Source organism: Bos grunniens, chromosome 24 (assembly GCF_055505025.1).
Source record: "Bos grunniens cultivar Pamir isolate PY7600 chromosome 24, Bosgru_T2T1.0, whole genome shotgun sequence".
Lineage (NCBI taxonomy): Eukaryota > Metazoa > Chordata > Mammalia > Artiodactyla > Bovidae > Bos > Bos grunniens.
In genome coordinates, this window is record NC_141188.1 from 52,000,607 (window position 1) to 52,021,961 (window position 21,355).

The 21,355-nt window shown below is 38.7% G+C and overlaps 1 protein-coding gene and 1 long non-coding RNA gene across 6 annotated transcripts in view; one reads left to right on the forward strand and one right to left on the reverse strand.

Moving 5' to 3' along the window:
• ME2 (malic enzyme 2) overlaps positions 1-10,826 on the forward strand; it is a 57,425-nt gene extending 46,599 nt beyond the window's left edge. For all 5 annotated transcript variants that reach the window (XR_015154084.1, XR_015154086.1, XM_086373518.1 and 2 more), the window contains 3 exons: positions 4,141-4,211; positions 4,758-4,856; positions 9,983-10,826. Coding sequence is in view for 3 of the 5 variants with exons in the window: in XM_086373518.1 (XP_086229644.1) it covers positions 4,141-4,211; positions 4,758-4,856; positions 9,983-10,150 (338 nt within the window). In the remaining 2 variants the exon portion in view is untranslated. The remainder of the gene's footprint in view (positions 1-4,140; positions 4,212-4,757; positions 4,857-9,982) is intronic.
• LOC147346282 (uncharacterized) lies at positions 1,801-21,295 on the reverse strand. The gene is made up of 2 exons (XR_015154089.1): positions 20,153-21,295; positions 1,801-3,573 (listed from the first exon to the last, which is right to left on the reverse strand). It is a non-coding gene; the product is annotated as an uncharacterized LOC147346282 (long non-coding RNA).
• Positions 21,296-21,355: the final 60 nt, after the last annotated feature.

Genomic DNA, 21,355 nt, shown 5'->3' on the forward strand with positions numbered 1-21,355 from the left:
GTAAATTCTAAAGAATATTCCTTAGACAAAGGAAATATAATTCCAGCTAGAAGTGCAGAGATGTAGGAAAGAATGAAGAGTAAAAAAGCTGTGATTATTTGAGTTAAACAAAAGGAATGTCATATATATAGGGGAAAGCAATAATGATATATGGGATTTTGAAAAATACATAGACAAAATACACAATAATAAGAGCTTATTGGTTACACAGAGTTAAACTGTTAAGGAGATACTTCCATTGCCTGGCAGGAGGGTAAATTAAAAATTAGCATGAAACTTTTAACCAGGATGTATGTTACAAATTTGAGGATAACCACTAGAAAGCTAGGAGAAACTTCTAAGCTATGATAAGAGAATATGAGGGAAGAAAGTAAAATGATTTTTTTTTTAATTCCAAAGGCAAGAAAGAGGAAAGGGAACATGAAACAGACAAAACAATATAAGAAGACAACAGATCTTGCCCCCAAGAAATTTCAAGGAGAGAAAAGAAAAAAGGAGGGAAGGAAATTATCGAAGACTGTTAACATTTCCCCAGATCCAGATTTCCAGATGGAAAGGGCCCACCTACCACATGCCAGATATGGTGGGTGAGAGTAACATACCTCAAGGCACATCATTGTGAAATTACAGAACATTAGATACAAAAAAAAAAAAAAAAAAAAACAAAGATCCTATGTCATTCCAGAGATGCAAAAAAAAAAAAAAAAAGATAATCACAGGAAAAGTATCTGGAATCACATTGTCACCAGACTTATCAACAACAATGCTGGAAGCTGGAAAGTATTGAAATAATGTGTCACAATTCTGAAGGAAAATTACTTCCAAACTAGAATTCTAAACCCAGACAAACTATCAAATAAGTGGAAGGTAGTAAAAGTGTGCGTGTGCATGTGTGTTGAAGGACCAGTGAGAGCTCTTCAAAAATGCAAGATTTAAAAAAATGTATCTCCCCTGTACTGTTCTTTAGAAAACACTGGAGAGTATAGCCTACAAAAAAAAAAAAAAAAGAGAGGAACAAAAATACTAGGAAGAAGTGAGATTTAGGAAATGGACTCAACTTAGAAGCAAAGGGAATCTGTATGAAGGTGAAGAGTTTCCGGGAATAGCTCCATATCCAGGATGGAGAGCAACGAGGCCAGATTGGAGCTTCAGCAGATTTATTCTGGGGGTGAAACGAGAGAAATGTGAGGTTGTTGAAATTGCTAGATGATTGAGACAACTAAATGAATTTTAAGTACTCAAAAATCAAAGGAAAAGCAAAAAAGACAGTAACTTCGAGAGAAATAAAGTTATGCAGAAGAGGAAAAGTTAAGATACAGTGTTAATACACTGTTAATAGCACTTAAGAAGGAAGTCATAATAATATAAACACTGAATATTGATTCAACCAAAATTATGCTCTAACTCTATTGGGAAGAAGGCTGGAAATGTGCCAGAAAGCTAAATATTTGTTTGCCACCGGAATGAGTCCATGATCTCCAAAACTAAAAGTCAATCAGAAGAAATAGAGGCAAGCTTTGTGAGAGAGAAATGTTATTAGGTTAGTGAGAAAGCAATTGCAGTTTCGGACCATGGATTTTAAGTCATTGTAACTAGGTTCATCATGACTTCCTTTATGGCTCAGCAGTAAATTATCCTCCTGCAGTTCAGCAGACACAGGTTCAAGCCCTGGGTCAGGAAGATCCCCTGGAGAAGAAAATGAACCCACTCCAGTGTTCTCGCCTAGAGAAGAATCCCATGGACAAAGGAGCCTGGCGGGTCACAAAGAGCCGGACACGACTGAGTGCACATGCACATAACTAGGTTCAAATACATATTTATTAATCAAAATAGAAACCGCTACAATGAACACATTTTGCCAATGAGAAGTTTGTTTATTCTTGTAGCATAAAAATCCGTGCTTTCAGATTTGATGAACTCTCAGAAAGCATTTTCTGCCTCCTGCTGATTATGGAAGCTGGTTTTCTCTGCAAAAAGTTGTTGAGATGCTTGAAGAAGTGGTAGTCAGTTGAGAAGAGGTCAGGAGAACATGGTGGATGAGGCAAAACTTTATAGCCCAATTCATTCAATTTCGAAGCGTTGTCTGTATGACGTGCAGTTGGGCATTATGAGAAACATTGGGCCCTTTCTGTTGACCAAGGCTGGTTGCAGACGTTGCAGTTTTCGGTGCATCTCATTGATTTGCTGAGCATACTTTTCAGATGTAATGGTTTCACCAGGATTTAGAACCCTATAATAGGGGCAGCAAACCACCAAACACTGACCATAACCTTTTTTTGGTGCACGTTTGGCTTTGGGAAATGCTTTGGAGCTTCTTCTCTATCCAAGCACAGAGCTGGTCATCGCCTGTTGTATCAGTTCAGTTCAGTTGCTCAGTCATGTCCTACTCTTTGAAACCCCATGAACCGCAGCACGCCAGGCCTCCCTGTCCATCACCAACTCCCGGAGTTTACCCAAACTCACATCCATTGAGTAGGTGAGGCCATCCAACCATCTCATCTCTGTCGTCCCCTTGTCCTCCTGCCCTCAATCTTTCCCAACAGCAGGGTCTTTTCCAATGAGTCAGCTCTTCACATCAGGTGGCCAAAATATTGGAGTTTTTCAGCTTCAACATCAGTCTTTCCAATGAACACCCAGGACTGATCTCCTTTAGGATGGACTGGTTGGATCTCCTTGAAGTCCAAGGGACTCTCAAGAGTCTTCTCCAACACCACAATTCTAAAGCATCAATTCTTCGGCGCTCAGCTTTCTTTATAGTCCAGCTCTCACGTCCATACATGACCACTGGAAAAACCATAGCCTTGACTAGACGAACCTTCATTGGCAAAGTATTGTCTCTGCTTTTTAATATGTTGCCTAGGTTGGTCATAACTTTCCTTCCAAGGAGTAAGCGTCTTTTAATTTCACAGCTGCAATCACCATCTGCAGTGATTTTGGAGCCCCCCAAAATAAAGTCAGTCACTGTTTCCACTGTTTCCCCATCTGTTTGCCATGAAGTGATGGGACCGGATGCCATGATCTTTGTTTTCTGAATGTTGAGCTTTAAGCCAACTTTTTCACTTTCATCAAGAGGCTCTTTCGTTCTTCTTCACTTTCTGCCATAAAATCTACTTTTTGTGACATGTCACAATCCAATCGAGAAATGGTTTGTTGTTGTTGCGTAGAGTAAGAGAAAGTGACACTTCCAAATGACTATGTTTTTTCATTTTTAGTCAGCTCAGGAGGAACCCACTTACTGATCTGTGTTCACCTGTCCAATGTGCTTCAAATGCTAAATGACCGTAGAATGGTCGATGTTCTTCGGCAACTTCTTGTGTAGCTGTGAGAGGATCACCTTCGATGATTGCTCTCAGTTGGTTGTTGTCGACTTCTGGTGGCTGGCCACTATGCTTCTCATCTTCAAGGCTCTTGTCTCCTTTGCAAAATTTCTTGAACTGCCACTACACTGTACATTCGTTAGCAGTTCCTGGGCCAAATGTATTGTTGATGTTGTGAGTTGTCTCTACTGCTTTACAATCCATTTTGAACTCGAATAAAAAATCACTTGAATTTGCTTTTTGTATAATATCATTTCTGTAGTTTGAAATAAATATAAAATAAACAGCAAGTAATAAGTCATTAGCAAAAAAAAAAGCAAAAAATGTACATTAAAACTATATATAACATGATCACATTTACTTAAGAATGTATTCCAATATCAAATGGCAAAATTCAACAATGCAAAACTGCAGTTATTTTTGCACCAAACTAATAAAATAATCAGCTAAGAGAATTAAAAACAGTCACCTCTGTAGAGCAAGAAATAGAGGATTAGAGATGGACTGGGAATTAATGTTTTTGTAACAACTGTTGATGAATTATATACATTTGTAAATTTGATAAATGTGAAAACTAAATTGCGAAAAGCCATTTGATATTTCTAAAATTATTTTTTCTAGTAAACGAGAATTGTAACAGTTAAAGATCATTTGATTTTAGTACTCAGATTTCTGTTTTCTCTTGGCTGCTTTGTTTTTTCAGATAGGTTGTTTGGGGGAGGGATGCCTTACCATTAATTTGGTTTAAATCTAGGAATTTTATTTCACTCCTTTCATAATTTGAAGTGACCTTACTAAAAAAACTATTTTAAATGTATTCCAGGTGTGGCTTTAGCTGTTATTCTCTGTAACACCCGGCATATTAGTGACCATGTGTTCCTGGAAGCTGCAAAGGTTAAGTGTTTTAAATATTGTTTGGTTATTTTATAAAGGATGAATTATAAAAATGAATTTATCTTAAAAACAGAGAATGAGTTAAATCTGCCTTATGAATGAAAAGGAAATGACTCATCCATTGTTTTTTTGATATACCTTCTTCTTCTACATAAAATTAATTTACCGTGATTTTTCCAGTGTTTAATTGCAAGCTGTGAATCCTTTCATATATACTCTACCTGTATTATACATATCTGAAGGTTACATAAGTGATAGCACAGATAAAATGTCTCTAAATATGATTAAAAGTCTTTGCTGCTGCTGCTGCTAAGTCGCTTCAGTCGTGTCCGACTCTGTGCGACCCCATAGACGGCAGCCAAATCTAAATATTTACTGTTTAGTGGAAAGCAGTTTTAATTTCTGCAGTGGATTAAGTGTATTCCTGCTAGAAACAAGAATAACAGAGAATTATTCTCTGTTCCCCCAACCCTTTTCCCATTTCATTTGTCCTTATTACTCTGTTATTTATGCAAACAAAAATGAAATTATTTTCTTTCTCTTCAGGCTCTGACAAGTCAGTTGACAGATAAAGAGCTGGCTCAGGGGAGACTTTACCCACCACTTTCTAATATTCAGGAAGTTTCTATTAACATTGCTATTAAAGTAAGTAATAATTTATACCTCTTCACAGAAATTTTAATGGTGTTTTTACACAACTAACACAGGTTCGAGAAAAATTGGGAACATTTAGAGAGGGCAAACAAGAAATTTTAGGTTGCTCATATTCTTACTACCAGAATGTAAGTCTGCTTTGATGCCTTCTAGTCTTTTTTTTCTTCCCACAAACATATAAAATGCACACATGTGTAGTCACCTGTGCCTGTTTTTAAAACTGGTTCCTCACTGCTTTGTTTCCACTTAATATATTGTAAGTATAGTATGTAAATCAATAATAATTCTTAGGAGCACTAATATTTGTGGAATTCTCTTTGTTGTTAGATCATAATTTGTTTAACCATTTCTCTGTTTTGGGGGACATTTAAGCATCTTCTGTTTCACTAGAAATAATATTATAGTGAATATCCTTAGATGATATTATAGTGAACATTCTCAGATAATATTACAGTGAACATCCTCAGGTAATATTATAGTGAACATCCTTAGATAATATTACAATGAACATCCTTAAATAAGTCTTTATATGCATTTGTGATCATTTTTTCTTAAGGTAAATTTCTCATCATAAGAACAAAGGATTGACATGTTAAGGCTTCTGATAAACATTGCCAAATGATTTTTCAGAAAAAAAGTATTGATTTATACTGCCCTGTTAGATAGGAATGTATTCTGCCAATACTTAGAATTACTTTTTTAATTGCACATGTTACTTTCATTTAAAGCATTTACTTTATTAAATTGAATATTTTTGTTTTTATTGAACAATAGTATTCCTTCTGTATTTGTCTTCTACTTTCTAACAGTAGGCTCTTTAAACAGTAAGGGTAATGATCCTTCTGTTTTCTGTGCTGTAGGTATTTTCCCCTTTGTCATTTACTTTAACTTAGTGCCATTTTTCACACTTTTTTTAATGGAATGATCCGTTTATGGATTGTTTTCTTACCTCCTGTGGATGTTGATGCTTTCTCCCTCTCCAAAGTCATAAACGTCTACCTGTATTTTCTAATAACATAAAACTTTTTTTTTTTTAACATAAAACTTTTTAATCCCTCTGAGATTTTAGTGTATGATATGAGACAGAGAAACATTCTTTCCTGAAAAGTTAACCAGTTGTCTCAGCACCAACTGACTGGGAATGCTACTCTTGTTAACATAAAAACAAACATTGGTTCCTTTACTAGGAGTCTGTTGTGACCATATTTGCCCATTATTAGGCACTGTTTTCGTTTAATAATGTTTGCTATTTGATACTACCCATTATACATATGAAACCATCATTATGGTTTTTTCAGGATTTTCTTTCTATTCTGACCTTTTTATTCTTTTGGATGAATTTTTGAGTCAGTTTTTTTAATTCAAAACCCTTCAAACTGAGACTATGTCATATTCATAAATTGGTGAAATTGAGTCTGTCTGTATTGACTCTTCCCTATTCGATATCTCTCTCTCCATTTACTAAGGTTTTTCTCTAAGTTTTTCAGTATAATTTTGTTGTTTTCTTCATTGAAATGTGGCATGTTTCCTATTACTTATTTTCATAGATATTCAAAATTTTCGTTATCCTTTAAAATAACATTTTCCCTTTCCATATATATTTCCTCACTGGTCATGTCTAATATATAGGGAAGGTATTTATTTGATAACAGGGTTCTTTGTTGAACTAAGTTAATTCTTTTGCAATTGTTGAGTTGTGAATTATCTGAAAATGACTGTTTTTTAATGTATATAACTCACTTTTTCCCTATTTTACTAAGTCACTTGCTATGTAAGAGCAGTTTTAAAATAAGGGCACACATCCTAGTATTTTAATAAGGATTGAAATAAGTACTTTTAAAATCTTTTTGAAGAAGTAGGCTTACGTTCCTACTGTTTACTAAGATTTTCTTTTTTCTTTTTGGCTGCTCTGCATGGCTTGTGGGATCTCAGCACCCAACCAGGGAGTGAACCCAGGCCTCTGTTCCACTAGGCCACCAGGAAGCTCCCAGATTTTCATAAATATCAGGCTTAGATGTAGAATTTATCAATTGCACTTTCAACTTAAATGCTGATGATCTTAAGATTTTACCCCTTTGAGTATTAATGTTATTGTTGCATTATATTAATACTCATAAAATAAGCAAAGATTGGAAATTGATAAAGAATGATATGCCTAGGAAATAATCAATTCAGTTGACCTGGAGTCTAGAATATAGATGGGGAAAAGGCATTAGGTAAGATTTGAAATTAAGACTGGCTGTACAGATGCACAAACGCCAGGTTTAGGACTCTGAATACTATTGTAAAACAACTGAAGAACTTAGAGCCCAGCATTTAGATGAATAGAGTTCAACTTTAGAGTGTTATAGGTGGGACAGATTTTGGAAGATACCAGTCAATTAGATTACTAGTATGTGCACATGAAACGTAATATATAAGGAAGAAGATCTGTGCTTGGGGGTGGTATGGGAGCAGAGCCCCCAGGATTGTGTCTCTTCCCCCTCTTCCTCCTTCTGTGTCCTAAGGTTTTCCTTTTATGGAGCCAGGGGATCAGGAGAGTAGACAATGCTTTGTGTCTATCCCCCAATGCTACCCAAGGCCACCGGGCAGCTCCACATAGCCACTGGTCACCTGCTGGATATCTGTGCAACCTCCTTGGCCCTGCCCCTAGTCTTTCCTGTGAATACAGACGTGTTTCCTACAAAAGACTAGACAATACAGGTGACCCTTGAACAATGTGAAAGTTAGCTGCTGACTCTCTGCGCAGCTGAAAATCTACATATTACCTTACTGTTGGTCCTCAGGGTCTGAGGTTCTGCATCCACAAATTCAACCAACTGGGAATCCCGTGGTATATATTTAGTAAAAGAAATTCACATATAAGTGGACCTGTGCAGTTCAAACCCTTGTTGTTTGAGGGTCAGCGGAATTTGACACATTTTCCATCACAAAATATCATGAGAGTGAGCTCCTAAGACCAAGTTCAGTTCAGTTCAGTTCAGTCGCTCAGTTGTGTTCGACTCTTTGCGACCCCATGAATCGCAGTATGCCAGGCCTCCCTGTCCATCACCAACTCCCGGAGTTCACCCAGACTCACGTCCATCGAGTCAGTGATGCCATCCAGCCATCTCCTCCTCTGTCGTCCCCTTTTCCTCCTGCCCCCAATCCCCCCAATCCCTCCCAGCATCAGAGTCTTTTCCAATGAGTCAACTCTTCGCATGAGGTGGCCAAAGTACTGGAGTTTCAGCTTTAGCATCATTCCTTCCAAAGAAATGCCAGGGCTGATCTCCTTCAGAATGGACTGGTTGGATCTCTTTGCAGTCCAAGGGACTCTCAAGAGTCTTCTCTAACACCACAGTTCAAAAGCATCAATTCTTAAGCATCATCCTAAGACCAAGGATTACCTTTAATAACCATCATTTTTCCTTAAATATTTCTTTTAGAAAACTGAAAGAACTAATAGTAATCATCATTTAGAATGAAAATTAGAGGAGGAGACATAATTGTTTGAAAAAATAAATTTTTTTCTATCATGTATCACTACGTTCTTTTTAACGTTAGACCATAACTTCAGAACTTATCTATATGATAGACACTGTGCTACCCTGTGAGGAAGCTTTTTCATTCTGCCTCATTTTACAACATAACTAAGACTCAGAGGGTTTATCTTTACCACCAGTCATGGTGTGTGGCTTGCTACAAAGATCAGAAATTCATTCAAGCCAGTTTAGGTATGAAGTACCTAACTTAACTTTTTAGGGTGGTCTGCGGTCTAGTCTCAGAATGCTGTGGGCTTGAAACATATTTCTCACTTTAAATACCTTGGGCAAGTTACTTAAACTCCTCAGACTTTGTTGTTCTCATGTATAAAATGAGAATAATAATAACAGTGGAAACAGTATCAGACTTTATTTTTTTGGGCTCCAAAATCACTGCAGATGGTGATTGCAGCCATGAAATTAAAAGATGCTTACTCCTTGGAAGGAAAGTCATGACCAACCTAGACAGCATATTCAAAAGCAGAGACATTACTTTGCCAACAAAGGTCCGTCTAGTCAAGGCTATGGTTTTTCCTGTGGTCATGTATGGATGTGAGAGTTGTATTGCGAAGAAGGCTGAGCACCGAAGAATTGATGCTTTTGAACTGTGGTGTTGGAGAAGACTCTTGAGAGTCCCTTGGACTGCAAGGAGATCCAACCAGTCCATTCTGAAGGAGATCAGCCCTGGCATTTCTTTGCAAGGAATGATGCTAAAGCTGAAACTCCAGTACTTTGGCCACCTCACGCGAAGAGTTGACTCATTGGAAAAGACTCTGATGCTGGGAGGGATTGGGGGCAGGAGGAGAAAGGGACGACAGAGGAGGAGATGGCTGGATGGCATCACTGACTCCATAGACGTGAGTCTGGGGTGAACTCCGGGAGTTGGTGATGGACAGGGAGGCCTGGTGTGCTGTGATTCATGGGGTCACAAAGAGTCGGACACGACTGAGCGACTGAACTGAACTGAACTGAACTGATAGGGTTCTTGGGAGGGTTAAATGAGATACCCATGGAAAGCACATAAAAACATGCCTGACACTCAGTGATGGTGGTGCTGAGTTATTACCATGTACAGGTTCCAGTCCTTACTTTACTTGACCTTATAGTTCTAGTGTCCAACACCTGGTTTGTAATAATTTCTGTGTCCTTTCATCGAAATTGTAGAGCAAAAACACCTGGCTCACTTGGGTTAGATTTTCACCCTAGCCCCGTCAGCTGTGACCAGGAAGTCGAGTCTCCCACACACATCTCAGCAGGGCTGTGGGAAAGGACATAGGCAGGGCAGGCTACCCAAGCAGGTCTGCTGGACCAGTACACGGTAAAGCGGAAGGTTACTCCAGTGTCAAGGAAATGTTGATATTTCAGGGCAAGGGGAACTTTAAAGTCACTTTAAAGCATATCAAACTTATGGTAAGAGTGCAGATATTTTTAATCTTCTAATAGTTTCTGAATGTTTTGAAGTGAGTCCAAGTAATGTTATTTTTTCTTTTGAAAAAAACACCATCCTTCCAAATTCATTACTTTGTGATTTAATAATACCTTTTCTTTTAAATAGGTTAATACTCAGAGCCATACAGTAATCTTATTATTTTTCAGGTTACAGAATACCTGTATGCTAATAAAATGGCTTTCCGATACCCAGAACCTGAGGACAAGGCCAAATACATTAGAGAAAGAATATGGCGAAGCGAGTACGATTCCCTGCTGCCCGATGTGTATGAGTGGCCAGAGGCTGCGGCGCACCCTCCCCCCATAACAGAATAGAAGTACACCACTGATACTTTCCATGCATCAGGGAGCTCCTTTTTTTCAGACAGAAAGAGAGAATGTTCTTAAATTCATGCTTTTTTCTGTTTAACTCCCCCCTCCACTTTATTTTTGCCCATGAATCCACACTTCTGTACCAGGGTGGATGTGTTGACTACTCTGCCCACCTGCACCCTGCAATCAAATGACCATAATGCTTTTACTCTCGTTTGTAGCTCACGTCATATCAGAGATATTAAAAATGTTCTTGTGAATGTCTTCACTTGTGCTCTTGTTCACTCTTAGCAAAATATTTGTTAGTTACTACTACAGCTAAAAATCCCTTGTCCAGTTCTTGTAGGGCTACTAAAATAGAAATTTACTTCTGTGGATATGAGTACAGAATTTTGAGAAGAAGCCAAATTTAACCAAATTCTAAGGACAAGTTGTCAGCATCTAAAAATATCTTTTTATATCTGCTTTATTCGACCTTCATCCTCTGAAATGCCTTTCCAGTAGACAGATACAGAAAAATCTACCCTATTATTTATTTTCTGGGACTAAACTGAAGCTTAATTATAAAGTGAAACAGGAAGTATTGCTGCCTTTCGACAAATTAAATAGTCATTGTTTTCAACAGTGTGTGAAAATCACAGTGTAATTTTGTAAAATAAAGGTAATATCTTAAATTTAATTGCTTTAATTATGATATTTTTATTGCATAACTAGAAATTTAGGTTTGCTTATTATGAAGAACACATTTTCATTTTCTCCTGATTCTAAAGAACAGGGTATAGGTAGACTTCATAAATTATGATTTTTGACAAGTTGACCATGTGTTTCCCATCTAAATGAGTCACATTTAGACTCATCTACGTGAATCTATACCCTTATTCCAGTAGTGATGGTCTTTATTGAGATAATTTTGGAATGTTCCTATGATACGTTCCTTTAAATATCATTAGTAGTAATAACTAACTCCTTCTCCATTGAAGATGGATTTAATTTTTTGAAATCACCAAAATTAATTTAGAGCTAAGTGGGAGTGAATAGGTGTTTAGACCAGTAAATGTCATTTTTAGTCCCAGTGACATGGGTAATAACTACCTAGTCAAATCAATTTTTTTATGTGGCTTATACATTGGAGAGTTCTAAAGGAAAATCCCAAACATTTTGAGAAGTAGTCTTGCTATATATAACCCTAACATAGTTGCTTTGGGGCAACAAACAAAACTTTAAAATGCCCATTTTACAAGATAAACTATAAAAAATTATTCATGGCTGCATATCAATGTGCACATTGTTTGAAGTTTCCCTCCACAGTCCTTGATACGTTAGATGTAATATTCTGGAGGGGGATAGAAGGGCTTCATTTTTATGTTCCTGTTTCCTTTTACCTAATAGGTAGAGATTAATTGAGTCATAGTAATTGTGAATGTAATTCAATGTTTTAAGAATGCGGCATTGCCATTTTGAGTATGGAAAAATGCAGTTGGTTAAATATACTTAACAGATGAGTAAAATCAGGTATGTTTTATCTGTTTGGTAAAATAAACAGTCAGATCACTGTTTTCCTCAATTAAAGATGAAAGGCTTATGGTTATCATGTTACCTTTGTCAAAATCATCCACAAAAATACTCTCTGTGAAATCTTGATTTTAGTTTAACATTACAAGTAAAATAATTACAGACCTGTTTTTTCAATCAATTCTTCTTGAAGACAGGAAAATGCAAAATTAAAGTAATTTTACTCAGATGTTTGCTTATTCAAATGTGTCTAATACAGTATACATGGAAATATTTTAAGGAGAAAGCAAGGCTAAATGGCATATAGCCTGCTTGTTCAAATAAGACAGAATAAAAGCTGCCTACTCTCATTATGTGTTATTTACGAACCAGAATTTCAACACATAACAATTTTTGGATGTAAATTAAAATGTTCTATTATTTAAGCCAAGAATACAGGCAGGAACTATCATCATGGTGGTAGGGGGAGGGGTGGCATCATGGCAACAAATTGGAAAAGAACCATTTGAACCTAATAGGAATGGACAGTTATTTTCGTTCTTTTGAAGAAATTCTGTAGATCAGGCTGTCAAATTATTTAGTAGGGAAAAGTGAGAATGCATGTTTTTCGAATCTGGAATGACCTATCACCTGTACTGTGAAACAAATTGGATAGCGAGTGAGGGTAAAGGTTTATTGACTATAATGGGAAAATGTCAAAGATTTTAGTTAAAAAAATTTTTAAGGGATGGATTCTTAACCAGGAGTGGCCACCAAATTACTGTGAAGTTTTAAAATGCAGATGCCTCTGGCCCCTCCTCTAAGGGCCCTACACCACCAGCACCAGGAGCTGGGTGGTCGCGGGGAGCTAACCGACCCTCCTGCTGACGCAGCGGGCCTGAGATGAGGCCTGAGATTCTGCACTTCAGATAATCTCCCAGGGGTGCCCATGCTGCTGTGCAGAGGACATGTGTGTGACACTGCTCCTGAGTCCTGAGTGTAGTGTGTGTTTAAGTGCTCAGATAGTATATGCTGTCTCTGGAAAAGAAAACTGAAATTCTGTTCTTAGACCAAATTTGTTTCATCTGCTTTTGTTATGTATAACCTATATAGGATGTTCATAAGAACAAAAATAAAAAACTTTTAAACAGCTGCTTCTGAAAATATGTAATTAGAACATTGTTCAGTTCTTAATTAGATTAATATACTTTGTTAAGTAAAACCTAGCAACTAGTTTTTCACTTATAAAAGATTATCAAGTAGATATTTGTTCTATTATTATTTGTTTTATGATATAACTTACCCTATCTTTTGTCTTTTCTTTCTCTAAATTATCAGCCTCTGGAGAAATAAGATTCCACATTTTCCTTTGCAAAGGAGTTGCTAATGAATTAAGACCAAAGCATAATAGTTATTGAGGGGCATGGAGCATTATTTACTCTCAGATTACTGAAAAAGCCCAAGGGGGATGGCAGGGTAGTGGGAAAACTCTTGCCTTAGGAAAAGCATTTCATCTGGACTCTGCTGTTGCTTTTCCCAAGCCCATTCAGTATCCCTCAAAAATAACCTCTTCAAGCCCAGAACAGCTCCAGGGTTCTGTTAAATTGACCGAATCAGAATCAGCTCTGCTGAGCATACAGAATACTGGAGAACATTAATATAAAGCTCAAAGCTCTCTACTGGGATTCCACTTAAAGGGACTGTCCTAGTGAAGTAGCACCAATATCATATTTCCAGCCAAGGTAGGTACACGTGTATTGCTGACTTTATAGAAAACGGCAGAGATACTCCTTGTCTACTTCGGCTCTCAACCGATGTATGACTGGCATTTCGATGTTCATCCAGATTTTAAAAATATCAGTCCTCCACAGACAAGCTAAATAAGAGTAACATACATAATATTTAAAATGATCAAGACAGTTTTACTACAGAAATCTTACCCCTCATCTGAAATCAAGAATAGAAGTGGAGAAAAAGTTCAATGCTTTGTTCCGAATTTTATAAATTCAACTGGGCCTAATTAGGACACGATTCTTATTGCATAATTCCCTTAATCCTTGCCAGGAGTTACTCAAATAAACCAGTGATTAGATTTTAAAACAATAATTATTTTCCTTACATGGATACGGAAGACAGTGCCTCTCAAGGAGAAAAAGGTCTGGAAATGTGTGCATAGTTCAGTGACATAAAATACACAAATTTAAGTCACGTGACTTGGATGCTTTGCATCTTTCTGTAACAGCTTTTTGCCAGTAAACTGACTCTTTCTTTGATGTGGCTATTTAATCAAGCCTGTTTTTCCCAAATAAAGATGTATTTGCTACTTTGCTTTATGGGAAATTACCCCTACAATCAGCACACTTAAAAGTTTTAAGACAAAGGGGAAATTAATGGGTATTTATTCCCCAGTTTTCAGTATGTCCTTTTATGTTCTGGGAGAACTGTTCTTGACTTTCCTAATTTTAAGTGTCATTCTAGCAAATCGTTGATTCCTACATAGTCACTGAATTATCACCAACACATCAGGTATGTTCAGTTAGCAGATGATGATAAACTAAATTTTATGGATAGCACCTAGTCTGCTGGTCATTGTTCTAAGCATCTTACATGAGGCAGCATACTTAATCCTCATGACCACCTTCTGTCACTAGCCTCTCTCAGAGAAGGACACAGATGCACAGAGAGATTAAAAGATTTGCCCAAGTGTTCTGCTGGTAAGAGGCAGAGCTATGCCTCACCTCAGCCCTTAGTGGGGAAGAGGGGCCTCTGTGACAGGCGATTTTATCTAGATCTTAAATACCTTACTTTTAGGAACTTATTTCAAGTGAAAATTTTTCACTTGTTCTCGTAAGATTAGTCTTAGGTCCTTTTTCATGTGGTTTACTGGTTCATGTGATTTTTTTTTTTTTTTACTTTGTTCCCATTTATAATTCAAATACAGTATAAACCTATTTAATCCATTAGTCTTAAGCATTTTAAGTACTGAATGTAAACAATAGATCTGGTTTTGAATTTAGTAAATTACACTAAAACTTCCAGATCACTAACATCTTTTGATTTGGTAATCTTCAAAAATTACCACAAAAGGGCTTCCTTTGTAGCTCAGCTGTTAAAGAAATCTGCCCTGTATGCAGGAGACCTGGGTTTGATCCCTGGGTTGGGAAGATCCCCTGGAGAAGGGAATGGCTCCAGTTTTCTGGCCTGGAGAATTCCATGGACTGTATAGCTCATGGGGTTGCAAAGAGTCGGACAGGACTGAGTGACTCATTTTCCCTCACATTTTCAGCTGCCAATCTTCAAAAAACCACCAACCGCTATCACTGTTTCAGGAGCACTTAAACACTTTGTATTTTGTTTTAACTTTCTTTTTTAAATTATAGTTGCTTAACAATGTTGTGTTGGTTTCTGCTGTACTACATTTTGTATCTTGACATCTGCCAATGTCAACGTGAATTGGGAATTGTAAGATGTATTTTTAATGATATCTATTATATGCATGTCTATAACTTCTTCCATTAAAATGTCATAATGGAAAATATTGATAGTAGCATCAAATGTATGCAGAATAAGGAATTTAGGAATTTCTGAAGCCTATTTTAGTTAAGTATTTGACACAATAACATTTCTGCCTAATGTTTTATTAAACTTTGTCTAATCACCTTTAAAATTAACTGAAATTAAAACTGTGTTTTTGCAATTGATATTGTATTTCCTTTGGTAACATGTGACGCATTCATTATTGACTTGAAGGGAGTTGCATGTAGCAAAAGTCATTACCCTTTCTCACCTTTGTATTTGGAATAAGCAGTGTTGTGGAAATAGCCTATGGAAATACCAGTTTAAGGGGAAAGCCTTGTGTAGAGTGTATTATACCAGATTGACATATTCCAGATGCTTCCAAGAGTCAGTCTAAAAACTTCCTAATGGTATGAACTATTTTTTCTCATTTGTGATATATAAGTTCTACTGAAATGTGTGTATTTTCTTTTTTTAATGGAAGTATATAGTTCATTACAACATTGTGTTAGTTTCAGGTGTACAGCACAATGATTCAGTTACATATATATACTTTTTCAGATTCTTTTCCCTTAGAGGTTATGACAAGATATTGAATATAGTTCCCTGTGCTATACAGTAGGGCCTTGTTGGTCATCTATTTTACATATAGCAGTGTGTATACATTAATCTAAAACTCTGAGATGTGTGTATTTTCTTAATAAAATTTTGCTATGTATCAAAAATGTGTTATGATCTTGTTTTTAAAGGCAGCTGTAAGGTATTATCTTGGTATTATCTTAAAACACACGCACTTGGTATTAAACCGTAAACGCATGCCAAAATACTTGATCCCCTGAGAATATGCTGTTAGACTGAAGTTCGCTGTAGACCTAGTGATTCTGCTCATCTTTTCATTTCCTTCTGTCTGTTTCTTTACCCTCTTTCTCTCCTTATTTTGTTTAATCAGAGGAGTAAAGGAATGATTTCTCACCTCTTCCCCCACCACATACACCTTCCCAGACCTTAGTGTTAGAATACTAAAGCAGAAAGACTGTATGTTGATTCTGTGATTAAGGGAGAAGATGGCATTAGAGCTCATACTTACTGAGTGCTTCTTCAAGCCAGGCCCTGTCCTAAGTACCTGATATTTTTTTACTCATTCAAGCATCACAATGAACTTCTGAAGTGTTGACATTTCCCCCATTTTACAGATGTAGGATCTGAGGGGGTCACATAGCTACTAAAATGCAAAGCCACGATTCAGAGCTCTTGTGACATGTTTGTGACAGAAACTTCAGTCCCGTTTAGACTCTCCTCTTAAGCACAGCCCGCCCTGCACAACAGGGCAGCTGAACATCACGGTCCTGCTGTCTCACCGAGTCAGAATCACGAACTTCAAGACAGCCTCAATGCTCCTGGCGTATCCCAGTCCGGTAACTCCGGTACCTTCCCTTCTCTCAGATCCCTGATGTTCTCCTGCATCCTAGCTCTCAAGACAGCCTTGCTTCAATCTCACAGAGAAATGGGACGATCAGAAGAAGGTGTCCCCAAGCTCCCCTTCCCCTCATCTCTCCAGGAACCTTGAGAAAGTGAAAAGCGGCAGCTCTGAACTTCCAGGAGCTGACCTGATACTAGGAACTCATGGCTGAGCTCTCCTGTTGAATGGGATACACTCACTGACACCCAGAGTTCCCCCCGTGAGCTGTCCCTGCGGCAGTGAGTGGGATATCTCACAGGACATTGACAAGGCGACTGTGACCACAATGGATTAAGACAAAAACAAGGTCACTCCAACATCACATCTTGTTTAGTCACTCAGTTGTGTACAACTCTTTGTGACCCCATGAACTGCAGCATGTCAAGCCTCCCTGTCCATCACTAACTCCCAGAGTTACCCAAACTCATGTCCATTGAGTCGGTGATGCCATCCAACCATCTCATTCTCTGTTGTCCCCTTCTCCTCTTTCCCTCAATCTCTCCCAGCATCAGGGTCTTTTCCAATGAGTCGGTTCTTTGCATCAGGTGGCCAAAGTATTGGAGGTTCAGCTTCAGCACCAGTCCTTCCAATGAATATTCAAGGTTGATTTCCTTTAGGATGGACTGGTTTGATGTCCTTGTAGTACAAGGGACTCTCAAGAGTCTTCTCCAACACCACAGTTCAAAAGCATCAATTCTTTAGCGCTCAGCCTTCCTTATGGTCCAACTCTCACAACCATACATGACTATTGGGAAAATCAGCATTGACAATACGGACTTCTGTTGGCAAAATGATGTCTCTGCTTTTTAACACACTGTCTAGGTTTGTCATAGCTTGTCTTCCAAGGAGCAAGCGTCTTTTACCTTTGTGGCTGCAGTTACCATCTGCGTTGATTTTGGAGCCCAAGAGAATGAAATCTGACACCACGTAGACCGTCACGTCTACACACGGGCAAAACCTGAGTATCATCCAAACCACAGAAATGACCTCCCTTTGCACCCAGAGTTATCCTTTTGTTAAAAACTAATAAACAGGGGCTTCTCTGGTGGTCCAGTGGTTAAGACTTCAAGCTCCCATTTCAGGAGGCCCTGGTCTGACCCCTGGTCTGGGAACTAGACCCCACATGCCACAACTAAGACCTGGCACAGCTAAAGAAATAAGTAAGAAAAAATATATATATTTTAAAAAACACATTGAGGTATCATATTTTAGAATTTGTTGTTCAGTCACTAAGTCATATCCAACTGTTTGTGACCCCATGGACTGCAGCATGCCAGGCTCCTGTGTCCTCTACTATCTTTGCTCAAATTCAAGTCCCTTGAGTTGGTGATACTATCTAACCATCTCATCCTCTCCCACCCTCTTCTCCTTTTGTCTTCAATCTTTCCCAGCATCAGGGTCTTTTCCAATGAGTCAGCTCTTTGCATCAGGTGGCTGAAGTATTGGAGCTTTCAGCTTCAGTATCAGTCCTCCCATGAATGTTCAGGGTTGATTTCCTTTAGGATGGACTGGTTTGATGTCCTTGCAGTCCAAGGGACTCTCGAGTCTTCAGCACCACAATTTGAAAGCATCAGCTCTTCAACGCTCAGCCTTCTCTATAGTCCAACACTTTCTCAACAGCCATTTTTCACCTTTCAGAAATCTATCATCAAAAAAATCTCAAACAACAAATGTTAGCAACAGTGTAGAGAAAAAGGAACCCTCCTACACTGTTGGTGGGAATATAAATTAGTGCAGCCACTGTGGAAAACACTAAGAAATGTTGTGAGAAAACAGAGTTTTCTCAAAAAACTAAAGCAAGAACTACCATACGATGCATCAATTCCACTCCTGGTATTGATCCAAAGAAAAGTAAAATGTTAATTAAAAAGATACATGTATTCCTTCAATTAAAAAATAAATTAAAAAAAAAGACACATGTACTTGTGTTCACAGTAGTACTGAGAAATCTCCATATTGCTTTCCACAGTGGCTGTATCAATTTACAATTGCCAAGATATGTAAGCAACCTACATGTCCATCAACAGATGAACATACAGAGAAGATACGGTATCTATATGATGGAATATTTGTTGTCATTTAGTGTCTGACTCTTGTGACCCCATGGACTGCAGCCTGCCAGGCTCTTATGTCCATAGGATTTCCCAGGTAAGTATACTGGAATGGGTTGTGATTTCCTTCTCCAAGAGATCTTCCTGGCCCCAGGTTCAAACCTGCATCTCCTGTATTGGCCAGCGGATTCTTTATCACTGAGCTGCCAGGGAAGGGCCACTCAACCATAAAAAGAGATGAAAGTTTGTGTTTGCAACATGGACAGACTTGGAGGGCATCATCATAAGTGAAAATATCAGAAAAGACAAGTCATGTACGATATCACATGTTGAATGTAAAAAAATAAACTAGTAAATATGACAAAGAAGAAACAGAACTCACATATATAGAAAACTATTAGTTACCAAGAGAGAGAGGGGATGGAGAAGGAGTGAGATAGGGTTAACAGATTAAGATAACTATGTATAAAATAAATAAGTTACAAGGATATATTGTATAACACAGGGAACAAAGCCAGTATTTTATAATAACTGTAAATGGTTAATTAAGGGCTAGGTTATATTTGCAGGGGCAGGGTTCTAAGTGAAAAAAACTGGACATAATAACTATTGAAGATGAATGATGATTCTATATAGAGGTTCATTAAATGTTTTCTCAATTTTTGTGTATGTTAAAAATTTCCCATACATTTTTTAAATGAACATAAAGCACTGTCTAGAACTCTCTAAAGCTATAATAACCTCTGAGAAAAGCAGTTGTAAGAAATCTTGATTGGGGTGGGCATAGGGGATGGTAGGTTTAAGCCAGGAACCTCTGGAATGGGCAGATCTACTGGGGGCACTGCTACAGGGAACCCCTAGCCGAGTTGTGGTCAAGACCTAGTTGTAGAATGTGTCTTCCTGAGCATTTCTCAGCCAGGCAAGTGTCCGAATAAACAACGTTCAAGGTCCTGTTTTTTAAAATGTTGATAAACCAGTTCCCGCTTGAACAAATCCACCTTATTTCCTTATTTTTCCATTTCCAGTAGATTAATCCAAGTCTCAACCTTCCCACAAGACCCAGCTCAAGTCTAACCACCCCCTGCTTTTTTTTTTTTTTTGCAAGGCAGTGAGGTCTTAGTTCCCTGACCAGGGATTGAACCCACCCCTGGCAGTGTAAGTGCAGAGTCTTGATCACTGGACTCCCAGGGAATTCCCTAACCCTTCCTTAATTTAATGATCTCCCTATTTTTGTCACTGTCTGTTTTCTCCTTTGCTCCCTCATTTTATTAGTGACTTTCTGCTACTTCTTTTTCCAACCTTGGTGTATGCTCCTAAAACCAGGAACCATGACATATATTAAAAATTCATTATCAAAGTCGGATTCTCTCTCCACAAAGGTGGAGCTTAAGTAACGCTTGCATAAATAAAATCTTTCAACAGGCCCAAAAGTAAATGATCCCACTCTCCAAGTAGTGTTAAAAACCCTCCATCCACAGCACTTCTAACCTTGTTATAGAGCTGCTGGATACTTTGACCACCTCCAGCATGTAAGCAAAAATCAGTACATCTGACACTACGCAAGAGTGTGAAGCTTTGAAAGCTGGAGTTTGACCTGAATCAGTTTTTCCACCAGGGCCACGTGCAGTTTCGGCCGGGGCTCCTCACCCACGTGTCCAGGAGGCGATGCTGTGGCTGTGCGCTCCGCTCAGCAAGTGAAAACACCGGCGACCCTGCTGCGGGCACAGCACCCGCAGCTGCGAATTTTTCAGGAGACATTCCGCGGTATCCCTGGAAGTGCAAAGTAGAATCGAAAGAAGACTTGGGATCTAGAGTAAGTTCTACTATGAACTCTGATTCCAAGGCACCGCACGCTTCCGTTTTTAGTGCTTCAGATAGATTCATCCCCATAAAATCACAGACTTTACGCAAATATGCCAGAGCAAAGCATCTGGGAGAACGCTCTTGTTTGAAAACGTTCAGTTCAGTACAGTCGCTCAGTCGTGTCTGACTGAGCACGCCATGGACTGCAGCACGCCAGGCCTCCCTGTCCATCACCAACTCCCGGGGTTTACCCCAACTCATGTCCATTGAGTCAGTGATGCCATCCAACCATCTCATCCTCTATCGTCCCCTTCTCCCACCTTAAAACTGTCCCAGCATCAGGGTCTTTTTAAATGAGTCAGCTCTTCGTATCAGGTGGCCAAAGTATTGGAGTTTCAGCTTCAACATCAGTCCTTCCAATGAACACTCACGGCTGATCTCCTTTAGGATGGACTGGTTGGATCTCCTTGCTGTCCAAGGGACTTAGAAAAGTCTCCACACCACAGTTCAAAAGCATCAACGTTACATGGCAAAAAAAAAAAAAAAGCCATACAGTAGGGACTTCTCTGGCGGTCCAAGTGGTTAAGACCTTGGGCTTCAAGGGCAGGGGGTGAGGGTCTGATCGCTGGTTGCAGAACTAAGACCCCACATGCTCCCAAGCAGTGGCCAAAAAATAAAAATAAAAAAGCAACCCACACAGCAGACATTTTTCACTTCAGGCGCTCTGGTCTTCCCGGGATACCGCAGCCCTCTTAGGGGCAGTCCCACTCCGCTCCGCGGGACAGAGCGGCGGACCCACAGCTCAGCCTCACGCCGGGGTCGCGCTCCGCGGAGAACCACCGAGCGCGGACCTCCGGCGCCTCCTAGAGCGGTGGGTCGCGGACTCGG